The sequence below is a fragment of the Sycon ciliatum genome, chromosome 13 (assembly GCF_964019385.1).
Source record: "Sycon ciliatum chromosome 13, ocSycCili1.1, whole genome shotgun sequence".
Classification (NCBI taxonomy): Eukaryota; Metazoa; Porifera; class Calcarea; order Leucosolenida; family Sycettidae; genus Sycon; species Sycon ciliatum.
In genome coordinates this window covers 24,447,522-24,471,908 of record NC_088655.1, presented here as the reverse complement: position 1 = coordinate 24,471,908, position 24,387 = coordinate 24,447,522, and the positions used below count along the sequence as shown (strand labels likewise).

General features: G+C 49.0%; 2 protein-coding genes across 3 annotated transcripts in view; both read left to right on the top strand.

The window, feature by feature from the left end:
* LOC135829310 (uncharacterized) overlaps window positions 1-24,387 on the top strand; it is a 54,768-nt gene that overhangs the window by 18,332 nt on the left and 12,049 nt on the right. The gene's annotated exons all lie outside the window — the stretch shown is intronic.
* The window catches only part of LOC135829614 (uncharacterized), a 35,689-nt gene continuing 12,049 nt past the window's right edge, over window positions 748-24,387 (top strand). The window contains exons 1-5 of one of the 2 annotated variants that reach the window (XM_065342013.1): window positions 748-1,795; window positions 3,266-3,338; window positions 4,741-4,784; window positions 6,139-6,441; window positions 8,199-9,383. In XM_065342013.1, coding sequence (XP_065198085.1) covers window positions 835-1,795; window positions 3,266-3,338; window positions 4,741-4,784; window positions 6,139-6,441; window positions 8,199-8,203 — 1,386 coding nt within the window. In that variant the 5' untranslated portion in view covers window positions 748-834 and the 3' untranslated portion in view covers window positions 8,204-9,383. Of the gene's footprint in view, window positions 1,796-3,265; window positions 3,339-4,740; window positions 4,785-6,138; window positions 6,442-8,198; window positions 9,384-24,387 lie in introns of those variants that run through there. The other variant, XM_065342012.1, reaches the window with a different exon arrangement.

Sequence of the window (24,387 nt, the reverse complement as noted above, 5' to 3'; positions counted from 1 at the left end):
GGGGGTTATGTACTCTTGGTTATACCGTACCCTCATATAAATCCCTCCTGCTATCGCAGTCGGGATTTATATTCAGCCGGTATAACCCTCTGACTCGGGTTATATCCTCTACTCCGTCACCTTGGTTCGAGGATTCGTCAGAGTCCCTGGCCCTGCGGAGAACTCGTTTTCACGAATGGAAGCCTCTTCATTCGTGGCACGCTCCGAATCCGTCAGGTACACATTTATTTGGATAGGTACACATGTTTTGCAAGGTACACATTTTTCCCTTGATTCCATGATCCATCCATGCACCTACAGTACCTGTGCGTGTAAAAACCCGTACGCCAAACTACCGGCGCCCGCGGCCGTATTCGTAGTTGCCATGCACATTTGCATGACGACTTGCGAAACCTGAAATCTGTTTTCAACGAAAAGATTACGAGCCGAATCAAACTTTCGTTTCGTTTCGTAGCAAATGCGAAAGGTCCTTTTAGTTGTAGTCTCAGCTTTGTACAGCGAAGCATAGCGCGTACCTGTACAGTTTTGCGCATGCACTTGACTTGTGCCACGCAAGTAGCTCTCACCTCGGCAAATTATTTTGACAGGTCCTGTCACGTGACTGAAGTGCGTACTACTAGTACTAGTACAACTAACTAATAAATATGTCATGTACATGTACTAGTACTTACAAGACTAGCTAAGTGCAAGTGGGCGCTGCCGCTAGCCTATGCGCTCTGCAAACACCAAGATTGCAAGAAAGGCATGCGAACGTGCGAACTAACGGTAGTAGCGCGTTACTTTTCGGCGCAGGGAGTCGTGAACTGAGCCTTGATCTGAACCGGCATACGCACGATGGCGGAGAGGCAATCTTCTGTCATTGCCCAACCAGGCGCGGGTCTGGCTGGAACTGCAGAGAATTGCCTAAAGCCGGGCAAGGACGAGCGAGTAACCGTGAACGAGCCACCTGCTGAAACGTCCAGTCCTTTTCATTCCATATTTGCCCTGGAGGTGGGCTGCGACAATTGCAACAAAGACCGAACTCTGGCTTATCAAGGAACGTGTTTCTTACTCAGCGATCTGAACTGTCGCAAGGAGGAGTACATCTTCGCGACTGCCGCACATAATCTGTTCTGCACCGTTTGCGGCCATTGGCTCTGGGTACAAATCTACAGCGATTTATCTAAGGACCAGTTCCTAACCAAGGGAAAGATATCCCGCAAGAACGAGAATGGCTGGCTGATCGTTCCTGACTGGTACAAGAAGAATGCCAAGGATGCAGAGAAGAATAGCAATCCTGACCCATTTCGACACGACTATGGCATAATAGCAGCCAAGAAGGGTCGCTGCAAGTGTCCGCTAACGTACTGGGTAGATGAAAACCTTCTTGGCGTTGCGACCAAGTGCCAGGAGGAAGAGGATGACGTCCGCATGTGCGGATATCCAGTGGACGTGTACACCTACCGCGATGGCAAAGAAGAGAGTCAGACGGCCGAGAAACGCAAATACTGGGTTGACAAGCCTCGCCGTGCTGAGTTTGCAGAGCACGGCCATCAGCTTCACCACTTTGTTGACTCTAGCGGTGGGCAAAGTGGCTCGCCCGTCTTCCTTCTGCCCCAAGAAGGCGAAGCTGCTACTGCCCGTACTGGCTATGTTGTAGGGATTCACGTCAAAGGTGGTGATAAGCATAATTTGGCTGTGAAGCTCCGGGACGAGCGTGGAAGCGACACAACGCCAATGGAGGACCTCCGAAAGTGGGCGAAGGATCCATCAGAATGGTTACCAGCCGATAATGTTGAAGTTGCTGAGAAATCAGGTAAGGTGCTGTCCGGGGTTACCGATTGTCTTTTCAAAGTGAAACGTTTTTAGTGTTTTCAGCCCACTCTTCCTGCAAGTAAAAGGAAGTCGAACAAAAATTGATTCTATCTTCCGGACACTCAAAAGTAGCTGGTAACCATGGACTAGCACATAGAATGTGTGTTGCTATGGTTACATGCTGGGCAATTCGGGCTGTCCAAGTCTCCACTCGGTCACTTGCGTGTCATGGCCCGTTCTGCACGGCATATTCTAGCATGAATTCAGAAGCTGTTTTCAGGTCGGCCCGCAGACCCAACTCTGTCCAGTAAGCCTGGAAACGTTTGCGCTGGTTTAGTTCGCGATTTGCGAGCGCAGCCAAGTTCGCACCTGGACATGTTTGCGATTGGAGTCAATTTCTTCAGTTTCTTCACGGCAGTTCTACGTTTCGCGCCGGCTTACTTTTTTTGCGATTTAACACCCATTGCAAGAACCGTCAAAGTTTCCGGACCGCGAAAATGGTTTCCGGGTTTACAGGAACTGAATGTCACGTGAAACCGTGAGATTCTTTTCTTTCCAGGTTGGCCAGACTACATTGCAACCCATTCATTGATCATTGTGTTTCACATACACACATCCCGTCGAAGGCCCTGGGCAAAACATTTGTTGGTTTTCCTTCTGAATGGGGCGCTTGTGATTGATAAAATTGATGCGAAGTACCGTTGATTTGCCCCGCTTTTGAATTCTTGTCCCTGTCGAATGTCTACTTGTGATGAAGTGGCTTCAGGTCCAGTTATGCGTATGAATACGGTGTCCAGTCAACGGACGTATGCTCTACATGTGGCAATACGTGCTAGTGTCTGTATGCCTGTGAAATATGAATGGATGTACTCCGTGTGGTGTAGACCAGGTGTGCATTGGTGGTCGATTCACATGGCTTCGCCAGTTGTGTGGATTAGACAGTTATCTGGCGCTAGTCTTGATCTGTCTCATTCAGATCTTGTTCGCTATCGTTGCTATAAGAGAAAATCTGTGGTTGCACATCCAGTGCATTTGCAGATTTGCGTCCTTCTCTTGCGACGCGCGTATACATGGTACATGGTACATGGTGAATGGAAATGTGCACAATGCAGGAGGACAAGCCTGATCTTTCGTGTAGTTGTACCAACTTGTACATGTCAACACCCGCCCCAGCTGAAAAACCGAATATAAAACGACAAGGAGAATGTCGCAGCTTGGGGTGGGGGGGGGGGTCAATGGTACTTTGCCATACATGGGTATCATTGCAGAGCATGAAGTGCCATATTTGTGTGTGTGCGTGCGTGTGTGTGTGTGTGTGTGTGCGTATGTGTGTGTGTGTGTGTGTGTGTGTGCGTATGTGTATGTGTATGTGCGCGCATGTGTAACTGTTATGCGTGTGTGTGTGTATGTGGACGCTGCACGTGTGTGCGTGCACGCGTATTCTGACACACGCGCATGTTTTGCTGTCCAGTCAAGCGCGGGGTCAGGCAGTCGGAACAGAAGGGTATGCACGGAGGTCGACGCCATCAACAGCAACAAGCAGAGTCAGTACAGTGTCGTGTGTTGCCGAAGAACTGGTGGTGTGTGTGGGAGGGGGGCGGGGGGAGGACCTGCATTGAATTGTTTAACATCTATCACATTACAATGCGGGATAGCCATGTTGGTTCCAACTCTGCTCAACCCCCGCATCTATGGGTCACCCGATGTCGGCCATGTTGGTTTCACTGTCAACATGCCATGACCAGTTTGTGCACACATTTAGTCACATGACCAGTTTGTGCACACATTTAGTCACATGACCAAGATGTGAACACCAGTCTATAACTGATTTACACACAAGTATCCATGGTACAGTGAAACCTGTCTAAGATGACCGCTCAAGGGACCTTACAAATGTGGTTCCCGTGTACAGGTGGTCTCCTTATCCAGGGTCATTTGACTGGAAATAACATCCCCTGGTCCTGGTTGTAGTGGTCCACTAGAACATGTGGTCGCCTTATCAGAGTGGTTGCCTTGACAGGTTTTTCTGTATTGGTTTCCCCGTCCTGCTACACTGCTTATAGCAGTGAGTTCGGGTGAATCTTCTCCTGCCCAGCATAATAATGATACTGAGCCATACTTTCATTCACACATGCACGCTAGCTCGCACGCTAGCTACTGTTGTAAAGGCACGCTAACTTACGAGCAACGACGTAGTGGTCACGCTGTGTGAGGACCATCCCAAGTGCATGGAGACGTGAGCTGACATGCATAAGCAGTCACCCGTCACCTGTGTTTGTGTGCCACCCAACACTCAGGACTCAGCACTCTGGTGTTTGGAGCACCACCGTATCAGCAGAAATATTCGTCTGCAATTTAATTGCGTCTTTTCGTCCGAGGAGTTTTAGGACTAAATTAAATGCCGGACTAATGTCGATTTGTCCAGCTTTTCAATACACTGTTATGATCCATGGACGAAATTTACAACCGGACGAACTCCCTTTCTTTGGAGTTACAATCAACTTCGCTTATAACGACACTCGGCGGGGCATCAGAAAAGTGTCCTTATTCGCGAAGTGTCGTTATACCCGAAGTCTCATTATGTGTAACAGTTGGATGGGACTTTGCTCTGGGCATGAAAATTATGTCGTTATTCGCGAATTGTCGTTATATTCGCAGTCGTTATTAGCGAAGTTGACTGTAGACGAAATTATTGACCGACGGAATGTTCTGCCTGTAAAGTATATCAAACTGCCTCTACTGGCAATGAATGCACATAACATTTTCATGCATCTTCAACCTCTTCTTGATGCAGATTAAAAATGGGATGTTGAGCCAATAGTGTTACTTTAAAAGGAAAGAAGAAAGGGCCGATAAGTATACATCTCGTTACCTTGGTGGACTGGTAGTCATAACTCCTAACTTATAGGTACGTTCTCTTTTCTCCTTTGTCCATTCTACTTTCAGTAGCGGAGCGGAGGCGCCAACGACAAAGGAACCCAAGAAGAAGTGTAAGTCTTGCAGCATCATGTGGTGCACTGTGTTATGCTGAGCGCTATGCTAGAGCAATATTGATGTATGGAGTGTGTTATTTTAGTTGAACCGATGTGTGTGTGTGTGGGGGGGGGGGGGGGGAGTGTGTGTGTGGTGAGTGTGTACGTGCGTGCATGCATGCGTACACGCGCGCTTGTGTGTGTGTGTGTGTGTGTGTGCGAGTGCGCGTGCGTGCGTGTGCTTGTGTGTGTGCACGCAGATTGTTTTAGTAGTTTTTAGTACTGTCAGTATTACTCGCTCATGTAGTGGTTCATCTGACCAGCTACAAGCTCCTAGCTGGCACAATTTGCCATTGCACACAGTGCTAAATGTGCTGTACACAGTACAGTGGTGAAACAAGCCAGGGGCATTGGAAGGTATCCTACATTTGTATGGCTATGAAAAGACCCACGAAAAGGCACTCCACCTGGGAAAGGTTTTGATAAATTATGCCAAAATAGCCTACTGTATATCAACGAATTTTGGCTGGTGAGAAACTTTGGCCGATCTCGAATTGAAACTTTTTCGGCCGTCATCAAACTTTGGCCGATTGGGGTTTAGAAAGAAACGATCGGTAGGTGTTGCTTTCACATGCAGCCATGCCTCAATCATGCATCATTTCCCTCGGTGACAAACTTTGGCCTGCAACTTTGGCCAGTTGGTAAAAAGCGGCGAAATCAGCGAAATGATATCGCCAGCGAAAATAAGTTGCTTTACAGTACAAGATTTCATTGCTCCAATAATCACTATTTAAACTTATTGTTGCGACTTTGGCCACACCTGCCGCACCGGTTCCGATGCCCCTGCAAGCGGTCCAGCCTATCACTGCGGGACCCGGCGATTCAGTTGTTAACCTGTTCAATGCACAGGCTTGTGTTCATCAGAAGCGGGCGCTTGCACGTTTGCAGAGCTGCATGATCCAGGCCAGGCCTGTTCCTAGTGTCGGATGTTAGGGCACTCAACTCTCTCCTACACCAGGAGGATGGGGAGGGGGGCTCTTGTACAGGCTAATCCTGCATGGCAGATTTACTTGCTATCTCTACTCTGCCAGCAGATCCTGCATTTCACCGTGTTGTCACCTAGCCATTCAGAACCTAATTTATTCTTCATATCAAGCTTTGGGAAACGCTTTGCAATGCGCCGTCGAAGCTTGATGCATTCTTCGTATCGCACTTGGGGAAACACTTTGCCGATATGCACTGCAACCACTGTGTGACGGCCGGTTATTAATAAGTCTAACTCCAGTGAGCTTTATCCTGAAGTTGTCATTATTCTGTGTTCAGTGTATCCTGCATGGCTGCTTGCATGCTCTTTTCATTGATGTTTATGCAGTCTTTGATGACCCATTCGACCACCCCGACTATGTGGCGAAAATCGACGTGCCATTGAAAGATGTTGACGGTGTCGAGTTAAGGCAGAGGTTGCAGAAGAAGGGATTACTAACCAAGAGCCAAGTGAAGAGGTTGGAGAAGATGTCGAGCGAAACGCATAACAACGAGTTGATCGGGTGGATTCAGTCGTCACGTCGCTATGGATATGTTGCGCTGTGCGAGGTTATTCAGGAGTTGAAAGTTTACCCAGAACTGTTGGAAGACATGAACAACCTGCTGCCACCCGAGCGTCGTGTGAAAAAAGGTACGCAATCCCTGTCTGTCCATTGGAAACGTGCTCCTATGTCTTTCTAGTACATTCTACATGCTCGGAACGCACGTGCGTTTGGAGCCGAGAGACTTTCTGAGTCTCATTTCCTCGTGCACAGCCTGGTGTATATTATACAGATGTTTGTATCTGTGCGGCTCTCCCCTATCCAAAGCAACCGCTTTGTTTCCACTTGGTTGCGAGTTGTTGTTTCTCACCGGTCTGTCTGCACATGACGCAATGCCAGTAGTAAAACAGTACATGAGTGTACACTGCTGACAGTCGAGAAGCTGGACGGTGTCGGGGATTGCAATAGCTGTCTTTTTCGGGCGAAAAGATTCATAGGGCTGGCAGTGTAAGCGGCATTTTGACATGTTGCTTCTTGGAGACTATTCTGTTCTCCTGTCTGATAGCATTCTTGTGTCCTAGAAAACCGCTCATACGTATGTGTATAATTTATTATCGCATAGAGGGTCAAGCCTTTGGCTTTGTGCGGTATCCCTGGTAACGGGGCATGCCTGAAATTGTCGTCTCAGCTGTCAGTGAATGGGATTTTCGATCTTTGACCACTTTGCTGGTGAGCTGATCTCCTCACCTCCCACCGCTTCGGGAGCTGCATCTGCGTCTTGACCCTTGAAGGGTGGTGGCGTTCCTACGGATGCGGAAAACTCGGCCTCTCGCCGAGTCTGACTCGAATCGTGAATTTAAAAAAAGAAATTTGCCATGCAGTGTACAGTATACATTGTTGTGTTGTTCACTTCATGGCTGTCCCGCTCTAATACTCACTACAATGGTGGCGACTGAAATCCGACCACAGCTCGGTGCACTCACATTGATTCCAAAAACAAACCAGCACACGTTTCTACACTGCCAAGAGACCGCTACTGTGTGTTCAAAAGTATTGACCTCTGGTTTCAAAAAAGAACCTTAGGTCAGCATTTATACCACATAATCTGTGATCATTTTGTGCATAACAATTTTCCGAAAATGGACGTGTGTTATCCAATCGCCTAGAAAGTTAGTAGGTTTCAAATTAAAATATGAGTAACATTGGGGGAGCTGCCTGAGCAATATCCCGAAGAAATTTCTGAAAAAGCTCCAACCGAATTTGAATTATGTGAAAAAGTCTAGAGATCTATATTCTTGAAACGCACTATATAATCGGCGCCGCACTCGAGCATGAAAGTCAGGGGTCGGATTTCAGTTGCCATCACTGTACAGTGAAACCTGATTTAAGAGACCACCCCACGGTACAAGCACCACCCCACGGTGCAAGCACCACCCCACGGTACCACGGTGCAAGCACCACCCCATGGTACCTAGGTGCAAGCAAAAGCGGTCGTTAAAGCCAGGTGGTCGTTGGAACCAGGTCCAACAGGATCAGTGTAGATCTGTCGGTGCATGGAAAAACGGTCGTTAAGAGCAGGTGGTGGCTAAAACCAGAGGTCGCTTACACCAGGTTTTACTGTACATACAGTACACAAAGTGTCTGTAGTCTTTGCTGCAAACACTGCTCAATACCTCAAAAAGGGGCAGAGCCTACCATACAGGGCAGAACAACAGAGACCAAAAATCCTTCTCGTAACTCCGAGTTTCGTGTTTCAAAAACACTCATCATTCGTCTGATGAGTGTTTTTTGAAGCACGAAACTCGGAATCACGAGAAGGATTTTTCGTCTCTGTTGTTCTGCCCTGTGTACGTGTAGTACAATTAGTTATTACTGCGTCTTGTTGTTTTCTTGTGTATGGACACAGGATGATGGTGGTGATGGTGATGGTGGCCATGATTGATCAACACTGGATCGCGGCGAGAATTTGTTCTGTCTGTCTCTCTCTCTTCCTGTGAGTCCTTCTGTCTGTCTGCCGTTACGTCTTTCTGTCCGTTTTTCTGCTTCACCTCAGACTCTAGACTGAGCTTTCTCCATCACTTTCTCTCACTCTCGCTTGCTCTCGCTCTCACCCAGTCTCTCGCTCCCACTCACTCATTAAGTCGCGATATTCTTCATTTGCCTGCTGCATTCGCTATCGTAAGCACTACTTCCTTTGAATATGCCTTTCTTCTTCTTCTTCTTGGTCTTTCAATTGCTACATGACTCGCTAGAGACTGCTCTCCCTTAGCTTCTACTTAGCTCCTTTTATTGGTACATGATCACAAAGTATTTTTTCACTCCTTAGCAGTGCAGCACCATGGGCCCCGCGTGCTGGGGCAAAGTGGCACGGAACCAGAATGCTGGATTCCCCCGCGCGTGCCCTTCGCTCCATGCACAGTACCTGACCCATGTGTAGAGTCTAGATAGATTGTCTGAGTTGTGTTGAATTGTCATTCAATTTCTTTTTATTCTCATTATCTCTACATTCCATCTCTGTGACTTAGAACCTCGCTTTAGGTCCGTATTTGACTATTTGAGCTTAGACACTGCTGGAAAAGCAGTGCACTAGTCCGACGTCATCATGTCGAATAGCGGAACATTTGTTTAAATTCTTTTCCGGTTGAACCGGTATGCTCATAGAATTATCAGCTTCTGCGCGGCCCCATTTCTGCCTATCCTTTTTCACTTTGGCTGCCCTTTTTCACTTTTTGCAATGCTTTTTCAAAGGGCAACTCCTTAAATTTTTCTAAGGAAGTGCTATTTTCACAGCAGCCATTTTCACAAATAATTGCCGTTGCCGGTTGAACCGGTATGCGTAATCACATTCTGCTCGTTTTTTATTCCTGCACTTGTTCATTTTTACTGTCTCTTTGCCTTCGTACTTCTATTTTCAAAGCACCTTTTATTTCATTTTTCAAGGCACCGCAATTTCCAAAGCAGCCATTTATATAAATGATTTCTACTTTCCTAAAGCACTGGCACATGGTATCTTTTAAACTGCAAATCTCTCGCCCTAGATTCATTCACCTTGGGGAAAGGAGGGGGTGTGACTCTCTCGTTTTCACGTGGACATTGAGATTGTTACAGTGGCCTGCATGTGCTGTTCTTTTGCGCACGACACACAGTAACCATGGTGATTAGTGACTTGGTTGAGAGGGTGTGTGTACAGCATGGTGATTAGTGACCTGGTTGAGAGGGTGTGTGTACAGCATGGTGATTAGTGACCTGGTTGAGAGGGTGTGTGTCCAGCATGGTGATTAGTGACCTGGTTGAGAGGGTGTGTGTACAGCATGGTGATTAGTGACCTGGTTGAGAGGGTGTGTGTACAGCATGGTGATTAGTGACCTGGTTGAGAGGGTGTGTGTACAGCATGGTGATTAGTGACCTGGTTGAGAGGGTGTGTGTACAGCATGGTGATTAGTGACTTGGTTGAGAGGGTGTGTGTACAGCATGGTGATTAGTGACCTGGTTGAGAGGGTGTGTGTACAGCATGGTGATTAGTGACCCGGTTGAGAGGGTGTGTGTACAGCATGGTGATTAGTGACCCGGTTGAGAGGGTGTGTGTACAGCATGGTGATTAGTGACCCGGTTGAGAGGGTGTGTGTACAGCATGGTGATTAGTGACCCGGTTGAGAGGGTGTGTGTACAGCATGGTGATTAGTGACCCGGTTGAGAGGGTGTGTGTACAGCATGGTGATTAGTGACCTGGTGTGTGTACAGCATGGTGATTAGTGACCTGGTTGAGAGAGTCTGTGTAAAGCATGGTGATTAGTGACCCGGTTGAGAGGGTGTGTGTACAGCATGGTGATTAGTGACCTGGTTGAGAGGGTGTGTGTACAGTAGTTGCCACGAACTGGGAATCCGGCCACAACGCCTGCACAAATACATACGATGACATAACAAAGCCCTAAAAAATATTATAATAAAAAATTACTAAACAGCAATAGCAGCCTCTGAAACCGCCAGCGTGGCGGGAGGCTCTTGTTGATCCATTCTTTGTTGATATTTTCCAAATAATGTTCTAGACCCTCTAAGGCACATTATACATGACCTTAGGAGGGCAAAGGAAATGTGGCACCTGACAAATGCCATGACATGTGAATATGGTTCATTACGTCTGTCAGCCAGCAGCGATGCGATTCTCTTATACAGGCTGGTTGCCGAACGCCCAAAACCACCTGACGCCGTCATGACCACCGGGGCAAACGACGCACTAGAGAGGTTAAGTTTCACGTAAAATTCTTACGTCCGTGCACTTTTACGTCAAAAGTAAAAAAACTCACGTAAAATTTGACGTGTTTTACGTGAGTTGACTGTCCGCACGTAAGTTCATGACGTGGGTTTTTGGAAGTTTCGCTTGGTTATCCCGATCGAATTTGTGTGAGTTTCCGGAGTTTTATCGAGTTGTATCGAGTTTGTTGGAAAATTTGATATTTGTGCGAACTAAACCTGAATCCTGCCAGGCAAAATTTCACGTCACGTCGCACGTGTAACTTAACCTCTAAAAACTACACGTAACGGGAGATTTGCACCGCGTTTTGAAAAAGGGCAAAAAACGTGCAACTTAACCTCTCTAGTCTCGACATGCATACCCGTAAAATCTCGCCAGAACGCCCCGTCTCTCCTATCCGCCCCTCCCTGACTTCTTGTCAGGGACGTGATTGATTGTATCCTCGTACGATCATATGACTCTGTCACAGTCTGTGATACCGTACTGTACTGCAGACGCGTGCTCGACCCCATTGGAAATTATAGCAATAAAACTGCTTTAAATATGGCAGCTTTCTAAAAAAAGTTGTTGTGTTCTAGTCCTGGGTCGACCGGTCCTTTATCAAATTGCTTCCAAATTGCCTTGGACTCATGGTAAAGAGGCTACGAGGGTAGCCCTTTCCCAAAGGTGCTCCTTTAATTCGCACTTAGTGCTTTTCGCGTCCCTCAAAATATGCTGAAAAAGTGCTCTTTTTTCAGTGAAAACAGGCAAAAAAGTGCTCTTTTTCAGTGAAGCATATAGCCATGCAACATGTTCAGATATGAACCCAAGCTGAGAAATGAATACGAACTCTTCCATTTATGGGTCCACGAAAGGCAAAACAGGAAGTAAAGTTAAAAAACAAACCACTTTTTACAGCATTATGTACAAGCTTCACCAACTAATTACTTCTTGCCCCCAAAAAGTGGCGTGCCAAGGCCCATGGAGCACTCGGAAACTGTGATGGCATGCATGAGCAAACAGATTTTAGCACTTTATCAGCTAAAAAAGCTCAAAAAAGGGCGATATTCACCAAAAACGCAATAAAGGGCGAAAGAAACGGGCTTTTCCAAAAAGGGCGAAAAAAGGGCGAGCACCTTTGGGAAAGGGCTATACGAGGGGGAAAGGTCTTCTCGCTTTTCATCCTGTGTGGGATTATTGTGAGGTTTTGTGTGAAATTTTCGGCAATCACATTTCGTTAATTTCTTACTTTTTAGACAGGCCAGTTTGGAAGCAATTTTATAAAGGACCGGTCGACCCAGGACTAGAACACAATACCTTTTTTTTAGAAAGCTGCCATAAAGCAGTTTTTATTGCTAAATTTCTTGTTTTTTATGTCACCAATCGACGAATGCCCTAGATGATGGCCTCTACATCATATCAATACCGTATTATACGCATTGATAATCATGCAAGCCTTTTCTTGCAGAAAATGGCACTTGCATAATCATGTTCTTGTGCATTGGAAACATGTGGGTAGTGGTGGTGATACTTTTTTTTTATACGCTGGTCATGCTGTTAGCCCTTTCCCAAAGGTGCTCTCCCTTTTTTGTGTCGCAGATGTTTTTGTTGATTCTGTGTTTATAATTGTAGTCATGGGTTTGTCGTGATAAGGTCATCGGATCTTCCCAAGTTGTACAATGTACTGTTGAGATACCGAATTCAAATAAATCAATACCATACCATACCATACTGCATAATATTGCACTGAAATCGTAATCATGTTAACGTCGATACAGCTCTTGGAAGTAGTTCAATGACTTCAAAGTGTTAGTCCACGATTGTCTAAAAACAACACAGCAAAGGAGGAAAAATAAACATGTTACGATGTATTAACATGTAGACAAATACATTGTTGAGCCAGACACTTCGTCCCAACAACTACACTGATCCTGAGGATATACATGTAAGGGGCAGGGATATTATGGTTGGAGGTACTGAGAGATAAACAAGGCACTAACAAATTTCCATAACCTTGAACCTTCCGAGTTGGAAGGCTGTCGGTTAGCGCTACGGAGATGTGTTGAAGCTAGGTGTCAGGACGTCGAATGTCTCAGTACTCTGTCAGTTTGGGCCTAGTTGTTGCACTTTCTGACTGTATATAGTATCTAGTTACAGTGGTGGAGAGTTACTCTTAACTCGTTCCATATGCCCTTTTCCTTTCTACTTTTAATAAAGTGTTATACATATTTTGGTGAGTATGAATGATATCCAGTCGAACCTCTTTAGCCTAGGACGAACACCAAGGAACCGATGGTATTTTGTTCTGTGAGTTTGTCTTAACCCTATTTTATAACCAATGAATGCAATTATTTCTCCAATAGATACGAATAGATTTCTTCTACAGCGAAAGGTTCTAAGCCAGACCGACTCATTGACTCGCCTCGTATGAGACAAATGAGTCACTGAACCTTTCTTTAGCAACATGACAGCAACTGAAACAGCAACAGAGGAAATACGATTCATGTACAGCTAGGGTCAGGCGGATTCTGCCGGCAGAAAAATTGGCAGAATTCGGTACTTTTTCTGGTAAGTTTCATGCATGTTGGGTATGTGGATGAAAAAATGGAGCAGAATTCGAGGAATTGCCCCCCATAAGGTTTGTATGGTTCTGCCAATTTCACTGCTTTTCGAGCAGAATCTGCCACCTTTTCGAGCAGAATCCGCCGGTCCCTATGTACAGCACATTCTTGCAGGTACTACAAACAGATTGCAGATTGTAATTCTTGCTTTGCCGGCACACAATTTTATTTGGGGCAGTGCAGTCTCGGCGCTACTCACAATCAAACAGCCCAGACTCGAGTAAACAAATCCAATCGTACGAGCTCTGCTTCTTAGCCGGTGTGCAACCTGGGGCATGGAAACTTGCCCATGTAGTCCCGGTTCACAAGCGGTCCTCCAGATCTTTGGCATCTAACTACCGACCAATATCACTGCTAACGATCATGTCGAAAGTCATGGAGGGAATTGTAAACACGCAACTGGTCAACTACCTAGAGAAGCATGAGGTGTTGCCAAACAGCCAGTTTGGATTCCGACGTGGTAGAGGAATCGCAGATATCTTTACGGCTCTCCAACATGAATGGGTCCACACCATAAGTACTGGCGGTTGTGTCCAGGTCCTCGCCGTGGATATTGCCGGTGCGTTTGACCGGGTATCGCACACAGGAGTGCTGTACAAAGCAAAGCAGGCCGGCGTCGACGGACGCCTGCTTGTATGGCTACAGGACTACCTCACCAACCGAAACATCCGCGTTGTGGTTGGAGGCCAGACGTCAGATGCTCAACCCATCCAGGCTGGTGTCCCCCAAGGCAGCATCCTAGGACCCAGCCTCCTCCTTCTATACACCTCTGACATTGAACAATGTTTAACTCCAGGAACGCAGTTGAGCAGCTTTGCAGACGACACCACACTCTACACCTTAGTACAGCCAACTGACGATCTCCAACAGTCCACTGCCTCCCTCCAAGGGTCCCTCAACAGTCTTGAGGAGTGGGGCCGCAGGTGGCGTATCTGTTTTGAGCCAGCCAAGACACAGCGCATGACTCTACATCGCAAGCACGTTCCCCCCTGCACTCCACCGGTCACCTTTGGAGGGGAAGCACTCCAGGAGACAGATACCCTGAAGCTGCTGGGAGTCATGCTCGACCCTACTCTCTCCTACAGAGCGCACACTCGCAGTGTTGCACTGCGCGCCTCCCAAAGGCTGGGTTTCCTACGAAAGGCAGCACCCATCCTGCACGACCATGGTCGAGTGACGGTCTACAAGGGATTCGTGCGACCCCTACTTGAATATGCCCCACTGGTCTGGTCGAGCGCAGCCGCAACTAACATGGCCCAGCTGGACAAGGTTCAGCAACGTGCCCTGCATTTCCTGGGACCTGGAGCCATCCTCCAAAGTCTTCAGCTTCGTCGGATGGTGGCAGCCCTGTCATACTTGTTCAAGCTGCACTACATTCCAGGGCCTCCCCAGGTAAAGGCCATGCTGCCACCAACCAAGCCCCCTGCGGTAGCTAGCATGTGCACACGGCAAACACGTCAGACGCACCATGCCTTCCAGCTGAAGTGGACACCTCCTCGCACAGCCCCTGACTACCTCCTGCGATCCTTCCCCTTCTTCGCCATCAGACCCTTGTAACCGAATGGCGCCTAGTAGCATGCACTATGATCCGACACACCGCCAAAGACAACAACCGACCGTTCCTTTTTCGTTCTAAGATTCTGTTGAGTAAGAAAAGTGTACGGTATTATATGTGACCAAAAAGATACAGTGAAAGAAAAGCCTAGCAAAGCATTGCAAGGCACGTTGGTTCGGCTGCGTTGGTTCAGCTGCACGCTAGTGCAAACATGCAGATCGACAATGTTGGGCGGAAACCAAACACCACAACATTGCCAGAAACTAACTTGTTCACACCTACATACAATCATGAGTCCATACCGTGTCTGGTCTGGTTTGTTATGTTAGCAACCTAGAATGCATTGAACACATGGATTCGATCACACATTCCCCCCTGGTAACACAACAAAACAGGGAACTTGCACTAAAACGTAGAACTAAGGTTCTCCAAAGAAAAGAACAACACTCCACCAACAGCTAAACAAGAGAACAGCAAAATGCGTAATGGATCTTGCATTTGCTAGCTTGCTCCTAACTAAGCACGCGCCAAGCTAGACTGATAACACGGCACACGTACAGTTTCAGGAGCCATAGCGCTGCGGTGGCCTAATGGCAGATCTGTCTCGCAGGGACATGCGAATGCCGCCATCCCCTATGTTGGGCTCAGGGCCTGGCAGCACTGATGCTGGCTGGTACAGATAACCACCATCTGTAGCCGCTGCACTGTCGTCCATCGGCGCTGTTGGTTGGGCCATGTCACGGGCGACATCCCTCTTGATGATCTCCACGTTGACAATCTTCTCCGCTGAGTGTGGATAGGCAGCCCGGGTGATGACAACTGTCGACGGCGACACAACGCGAACGATGCGCCACCCAGGCTCGTACGGTGCCAGGCATTTGCGGCTCCGGGAAGGCCGACGTAACAGCACCGCATCCCCTACGCTGTACTCTGCTCCTTCGATCACGCTCTCTGTGTCGTTCCGGGAGAGCTCTTCGTTTACGAGGTCTCGCACACGTGCCGTCTTCTCTGCCAAGCTTTCAACCCAGCTTGACAAACTGAGGTCTTCTTCCTCGCGCTCGACCAGGAGGTTGCGTGGTTCCCATCCCATCATTGCGGCGCATGGCGAAATCCCAGTAGCACTGTGCGGCCGCACCCTGTAGTAGTAGAGCAGCATGCTCAGCTCTGTCTGCCAATCGCTGCTGTACTCGACCACTTTGCGGATAAGACCCAGCAGCGTGCGATTGAAGCGCTCGGCTCCCCCTTGGCTCTGAGGGTGGCGCACAGCTCCATGCCTCACATGTACGCCGAATATCGATAGCAGAGACGACACCACACAGTTAACAAACCCCGTGCCGTTGTCACATCGAATTACGCTTGGTGGGCCAAACCGGGTGCAAATACCAACAAGCGCCTCCGCGACACTGACACCATCATGGCGGGCTAGGGGTACGACTTCCACCCACCGTGTGAACATGTCCACACACACGAGGACACAATGGTAGGAACTACTGCGGCTGGGTCCCAGCTCTAACGTATCAATCTGGATGACTTCCCACGGCCTGGTTGGTAGGTCGCTTCTCGCTGTCGGAGGGTTGGGCTCACCTCGCGACGGGTTCGCTGCACGGCACGTCCCGCAGTCTCGGACGACTTCCTGGCAGCGTTGCGCCATCTGTGGGAAATGACAGCACTTCCGAAGACTGCCCCACATGGTCTCCCAGTTACCATGTCCGGTGTTGCGGTGAGCAGCACCGACGGCTTCACTCTGCAGTGCAGTAGGCAGGACCGGTACGATCACATCACCATCGACGGGGTCCACACGACTGAGGTACAGGACGCCATCAATAACACGCAGCTGACCCTTTGATTTCTTGTACAGCTGGCTCGTCACTTGCTTTCCATCCTGTAGCTGTGTCACTGTCAGCTGCACGTCCGCATCTACCGCTTGGCACCCGCGGATAGACCGCATCGACGTTGGCCCCTTCATAGAGCTTGCTGGTAGCGCTGCTGCGATTTCACCTGCTTCCTCCCGACAGGGAGGCCATGAGGTCGGCACGCGGGTGAGCCGATCTGCAACGTTCGACTCCGAGGGGACCCACTCCACGGACACCGTCATGCCAGCAGCAGCCACAGTGTCCTGAAACACCTGCAGGCGGAGACGGACGAGAGACTCGTGGAGACCCCCGACCTTCACGCGATGAGTATTCTGCGAGACCGAGCGCAACCAACCAGCAACGGTCTTCGAGTCGGTCACGATGGTCAGGTTCTTGACGTCCCACCGGATGGCAGATCCAGCGCCTTCAGAGACGACTCGAGCTCCGCCACATTGATATGACGCTTGTCTGCTTTGTCTCGCAACCATGAACCATCCTCGACAACCTTGCCATCCTGCGTGAGCACCGTGGCAATTGCCAAGTTGGACGCGTCACAATACGCTCGCCACGTACCCATCGTTGGGTCAGCGTACCACACTCCGCTAACGGGATCATCATTGCACAGGCGGTGAACAATGTCGCGGCAACACTTCAAGACAGCATCCGGTACAGCCTGATCCCATGCCACCTCTGATGTGCAGGCAAGGCGCTTGACATACGAACACGATGGGCGCAGCCAGGCACACACAGGGTAGTGCCTAATCACTCTGCCACACCAACTAAACAGTTCGCGCTTCGTTGGTTTGTCGGGTAGCTGTAGAGACACACCTTCGCGACGCGTCCACGACACACTCCCCTCGTCATCAGCCTGAAGTTGCAGACCTAGCACACGCGCACTCACGGCTGGCTCAGCCGGTTTGGTTGGCAGGCCATACTCCAGGAGCCGCGACTTGGTGCGGTCGACGAGCTGCTCTGGGACGTAGAGATCATCCACGTAGTTGTCTACGCCAGCGAGATCACGCGTGGCCCACTTCACGATCAAGTCCATTGCCTTTGGAGCCACGGACAGCCCGAAGCCCATCCGCTCCGGACGTACACTTCGCCACGCCACACCACGCACTGATAACGCCACAAATCGGGATGAATGCGTACCTGTAGGTACGCTTTGCTGATATCCAGCAGCTGATACGCTTGCGGAACGCCCGCTTGACGCCACCTCCGTAGCGTCTCGCCACATGCCGGAGCGTCGGTGCCAGGGTGCGACGTCAGCTTCTGGTTGAGGAGCCGGTAGTCGAGGCAGGGCCGAACTGGCGTTGATGCCTTATGCTCCTGCGTAGCAGCGAGCAGAGGCAGCACACATCTCGGCTCACCATGCTTCCCGACGTCATGCTTCACTAGCCAGCCGTTGCCGAGCCATTTTTCAACTTTATCTCCAAATAGCTGTTCCTGCTCCTTGGAGAGCTTGGATCGTGGGTACTCTCCAAGGCCTGACCCGATGCACGTCGTCGGCTCCGTCTTGTCCGCCCATTGCCACTGCACCTCCCACGCCTTGTCAGCCGTACTCCACCGGAGGATCATATCTGATGCCCGCAGCACAACATCGCCATTGCTGAGCTTCTCCACGTCCGCGTGGTGAAGGTCTTCAGCGACGGCTCGTGCTTCCGACTCGGGGCGTGACGGATGCTCATCTGGGGTGCTCGACGCCAGCACCAATGGGCATGCAGCACTGACGGTCCCGAATACAACCCCCACCAGTTCTCCTGCGTCATACTGCATATGCACACCACCCAGAGTCGCGATGCTGTTAACTCCAATCAGCACATCAGCCTCCACGACAGACAGGTCGTCCACCACCAGCATGTCAGTCTCGGTCTCACGTAGGCGAACCACAGCACTATCCAGCCGTGAGATTGTACACTCCACGACGCCACGGACATCCACCGGACTGCCATCGATCGCATTAATTGTCGATGACGTAGGCCTGATATCCAAAGCTAGGTCGGTTGCCAGAGCGCTAGCTACAAGGGAGCGGGATGCACAGGTGTCCACAGCAGCTACTACACGCTTGCTTGGACCGCCGGACCGTTTGATGTCCACAAAGATCCGTGGCAGACTGTCACCTCCACTGCTCAGGCATAACACCTTGGAGTCACCATGATCACCAGAGTGCACAGGAGCAGCGGCTGCACTCCCACCCCGCTGCTTCTTCTGCTTGAAGGCCTTGAACTCCGAACAATCTCTCATCATATGCCCAGCCTCGTCGCAGAATAAACACGTCAGCTGACTGTGTTTGGCTTGCTTGTGGCTACCGGTACCACTACTCGTGCTCGCAGGGCAGTTCCGCTTGAAGTGGCCAACTTGACCACACTTGTAACACAGGACACGTCTTGCGGAGTCGCGACCTACACCTGCTGCAGCGGTCATCCTGGAAGAGCCTGATGGAGCCCGATCGTCTAGAGCACCGTAGCTCACTGCTGCCACACCGGGCTTCATCGATCGTTCCACGCTTCTAAGCCGCCTGACGTACTCCACGCAATCGTCGATGGTGTCCGTTTTTCCACTCATACGGAGCTCCTTCGCAAACTGAGAGGGGAGCCCGGAGAGAAACTGCCCGATCACTATTTTATTCTTCCCATCAGCATCAACCTGCTCACCAGACAAGGTGAGAAGCCTCTTCAAGTCCGCTGCGAAGTTGTCCACCGACTCGTCTCCTCGCAAGATCCTGGACGTAAACATCGAGTATGCTTGATCCGGTGCCATCCCAAAAGCGGCGGTCAGCTTCGCTTTCACATCGGCCGGCTTCTTCTTATCCGCTGCCGCCATCTCGTTCCACACGGTGAACGCCTCACCCTCGAGATAGAGCGGTAGATTCGCCATCTTCTTTTCGTCCGAGTCCCACTTCTGCAAGTCCGCGACAACTGAGAACTTCGCCCAGAATTCGCTCAGGTCGTCCCGACCCCCGCGGAACGGTCTCAAGAAGCATTCGACTTTGGCCATCTCGCACTGCTACCCAATTCGCCCGACTATTCCGAGTTACAACACAAACTCCTGAGTCCCGGGTTTTGGCACCAAAAAGTGCTGTAACCGAATGGCGCCTAGTAGCATGCACTATGATCTGACACACCGCCAAAGACAACAACCGACCGTTCCTTCTTCGTTCTAAGATTCTGTTGAGTAAGAAAAGTGTACGGTATTATATGTGACCAAAAAGATACAGCGAAAGAAAAGCCTAGCAAAGCATTGCAAGGCACGTTGGTTCGGCTGCGTTGGTTCAGCTGCACGCCAGTGCAAACATGCAGATCGACAATGTTGGGCGGAAACCAAACACCACAACATTGCCAGAAACTAACTTGTTCACACCTACATGTACATACAATCATGAGTCCATACCGTGTCTGGTCTGGTTTGTTATGTTAGCAACCTAGAATGCATTGAACACATGGATTCGATCACACCCTGGATCAACCTGCCTGCGGACTAGGCCTTTCCGGATTATGTGTTTGCATATTTTGCATTTTGGGGGTCAAAATGCATTTTGTCCATTTTGACCCACTTTGGGCCAGGGAGTCGTAAAATAGTCGTAAAATACCGGTATTTTACGACTCCCTGCAAGCGATAGGTACTTCACGATCACCATGAATGATCACCATGGTGCCAAATGTCACGCGACTAGCTGTCGCCATTTTGTTACCATGGCAACGGTGGCATTTGTTGTGATTTTTGGGTAAATTTTTGCATTTTCTTTAGAATTTTTTTTTGATTTATAGGGGTTTTTCAAAACACTTTCCATTTCCATTTTAGACCAAGAAAAAACGCATAATCCGGAAAAGCCTACTGCGGACCTCCTGCTTCACGAACCTCATTCAAGACGCCACCAAGCCTTCAAGGTCAATGTATGTAAGGATCTAATCCGAAAGAGATGGCTGTGGTCCACACAGTACCTGTGACAATGATATTGAGACCCATTTAGTATTTACCTCTCTTCTAGTACTTGCTTGTTATGATTATTGTTCTCTTTCTTCTTTTTTCCCTTCTGGTTTAGTCATTACACGTATTTATATTATTTGGTGCAATACTAGCGCCCCTTTCTTGCACCAAATTATTATTTTTGCTACTTGACCATGCAACCCCCCCCCTTTTTTCGATGCCAGGTTGCAACGCTAACGCCGAGACCCCTGGTCGGTCGAGTTGTTCCCTGTTCATCGGCACGTCGTCCCTACATCCCCTGTGTCTTGTCTGGTGTTTGTCTCCACATGTCTTTTTAATTGTAGGGCTGTGTTCCCAATAAAAAAATTAATTAATTAAAAAAATAAAAAACGAGATTTTCACGAGACGAGACTGCACCCATTAGCTTGTTTCGTATGAAACAAACAAGTCACTGAACCTGTCCATAATGGGGATTTTCCCTGATATGCGAATTATGCATACTCAGTCAATGCGTCCTTGAACCTTTACCTCCAGATTGGGAACTGCCAACGATATTATGCCACTGTAAAATTCAGATTCTACCCTATGATCGGGGCACGGAATGCCGGAAGTAAAACCAGTGCCTTGCTTGCACAATGAACATGAGTATTTCGACAACACATCTAAGCCTCAGCAGAACATAAGCCTTACCGTCTAGAAGGTGAACTCGCATTCTTGGGACACTGTGGGAAAGGGTAAAGAGATACGAATGGATCTAAGTCCGAATAAAATCAGCTCACGTTTCCGTAAATGAAAGGGTGAGCATAAGCAGTGAGTCGAAGGAAACTGGTCAACTCAGAGATCACCTGTCATTGAGTATTCCGTAAAAGGAGGCCTCGACAGCGGAAAAGCTAAATTTAGAAAAGAGATCCTGTCAGCTTTTCCGTTGTTTATTGCATTCCACCTAAAATCAGAACACTTTTCGTAAGTGAAAGAGTAAAGAGTTTAAAGACAAGCAAATGAATCAAAGGGAACTGGTCAACTCACCTGTCATTGAGTAATATTCCGTGAAAGGAGGTCTCAGCAGAGCCGAAGCGAAATCTTAGCCAGGAGACGAAATATCCGAAACAGCTCATGCAACAAGCAGTTCCATGTTCCTCGTGCATGCGCATCCGAAAACGGACTGCAACAAAATGTCTGCCGTGCACGTGCACAGCACGCGCGACCACGCGTTGCAACGTTGGTAGATTACATGCACAGGCGCGGCCAGGATCTCTATATCTACAATTGTACAATTGTAGGCCTAGGAGTAGGGCCGTAGGCGTAGGCTGGAGTATACCATGGTATACCATGTATACCGCATGTTGTGAAATACCGAGCACCATCCTTACTTACGTACGTAGCATAGCGCGCGCGATGTCGTTTTGTCTTGCCAAGTGAACCGTGAACAGGATCGCGACTCCTGGCTCTTGACCTTTGCCTTTGGTCGGTGTACGAGATGGATGCACGAACAGTTTTCGTAGGGTGAGTACTTTTTCATGTACTGATGATGTAGCACTGAATGCGGCAAGTAGGACTCGCCCATCCGCCCCTAGGCCCTCCCCACCTGAACTGAAAAGCTGAAGCGCAGCGTCGAGGAGGTAGGGGCGCTCTGGCGGGATTTTACGGTATATATTTTTAACTAATTTTATTATTATCATGGTAATGGTCCTTGCAGTGCAGCGATAGGTCCTCTTCAGACTTCAGTACTCCAGCACTAGTCCCATCAACCGATCCATATTAGCTGCCCGCTACATCATCTCGGAGTCTAGCAGTAGTCTAGTACGTCCGAGTCCCAGGCACTCGGACTCGGAGCCAGCCAACCAGGACGTATCGTAAATCGGGAGCGGGCGTATTTTCTCGAAAGGTAGGCCACTTCGATCGAGCACAGTCCAGTGCATTACGGTCTTACTAACGGCTGTAGTGATATTACACTATTTACAGGGCGTAGGAAGGTCTTCTAGTTCTACATAGTCATTGGTGCGACATATAAAGGCGGGGGAGGGGGGTTCCTGGGGGCCATCAATTAGTTCACTGAATATGCTCCTTTACAGGTAAGCAGAGCCTCATGGTTGGCCTCAAGTCGATTTATGCGGTGGGGTGGGGTGGGGACACGTTAGTTGCATTCATGTTACCCTTACTTGGAGTACTGACTTTAAGATTGAGAAACACAAGATTAATAATTCATTATGTAAAAAGGCGACGTGGAGACAATAATCTTAATAATGCAATGAATATAACTAAATGCGCACTCATATCACAACCATGGGGACGAATCATGTATTCCAGAACGTTTTCTTGTCACTATTATCAATGGAATTCGTGACTAAAGAGAATGATGAAACTACAATAGGATTTATACACTTGGAGTGGAACAGCGAGGATACAAGCATAGTAAGAAAAATAGCACAAACCTAGGAACAATTTGCACAGGTAATAAACTATAGGTGAGGTGAGAAATGATAGGAAATTCAGCAAGTGCAGTGTGACAATGGACATGCATGTGCAAGTGTGTGTGAGTGCGAATTTATTGGAATAGGGTGAGTGCGGTGACATTTTCTTTTTGTTTACAAAGATTTGGATCACGAATGCGAATGTAGACTGCTTCTAGAACTTTCAACTGCTTGAAACTACTTGCAGAACGAACAACACTGAACCAAGAATCATCATAACTTTCACGACACACGCGGTTAGACAACAAATGCAATTTAATTGCCGATGTATTCTTCTTCTTCTCACCGCCTCCGCCTTCACTTGGTTTCTGACCGCCACCGTCCTTCACACCATCTGCACCATCATCGTCATCATCGTCATCGTCCTCTTCATTATCGCTGCCACCTTCACCTGTCGCCGGCTCTCCCAGCAACTGACCACCGGGTTCATCATCGTCACTGCACACGTCGCTTCCACACTCCTCCTCCAGCTGCCGTCGCGTTCTCTTCCTGACCGGTCTTCCCTTGCCATTGCCAAACACCTGACAGTCGTCAACTCTTCCGCTGGCATCATCCATATCCGGAGAGTTTCGATGCATCTTTCCAGTCACCTCTGCAAACCGAGCTGCCGCCAGCCGTTTGCTCCTTCTCAGCTTTGGTGAGTTGCGGTTGTCTGCGTCCGGCGTACCGGTACTCGCTGATAATGAAGATAAGACACAGTGTTCGTCTTTGTTTACATTAATGTTTGTTCCCGATTTCTGCGTGCTGTGTTGGTTTTTCCGAGACACCGTTTGTGGAGCAGAAGCCTCTGTCGGAACGGACAGTGGAGTCGGGTGCTTACGTGGTCGGCCACGCTTTGGTCGGGAGGACCTAGCCGCCTGTGACAATATTGAGAGTGGCACGCTAGGTCCTCCCGACCAAAGCGTGGCCGACCACGTAAGCACCCGACTCCACTGTCCGTTCCGACAGAGGCTTCTGCTCCACAAACGGTGTCTCGGAAAAACCAACACAGCACGCAGAAATCGGGAACAAACATTAATGTAAACAAAGACGAACACTGTGTCTTATCTTCATTATCAGCGAGTACCGGTAAGCCGGACGCAGACAACCGCAACTCACCAAAGCTGAGAAGGAGCAAATGGCTGGCGGCAGCTCGGTTTGCAGAGGTGACTGGAAAGATGCATCGAAACTCTCCGGATATGGATGATGCCAGCGGAAGAGTTGACGACTGTCAGGTGTTTGGCAATGGCAAGGGAAGACCGGTCAGGAAGAGAACGCGACGGCAGCTGGAGGAGGAGTGTGGAAGCGACGTGTGCAGTGACGATGATGAACCCGGTGGTCAGTTGCTGGGAGAGCCGACGACAGGTGAAGGTGGCAGCGATAATGAAGAGGACGATGACGATGATGACGATGATGGTGCAGATGGTGTGAAGGACGATGGCGGTCAGAAACCAAGTG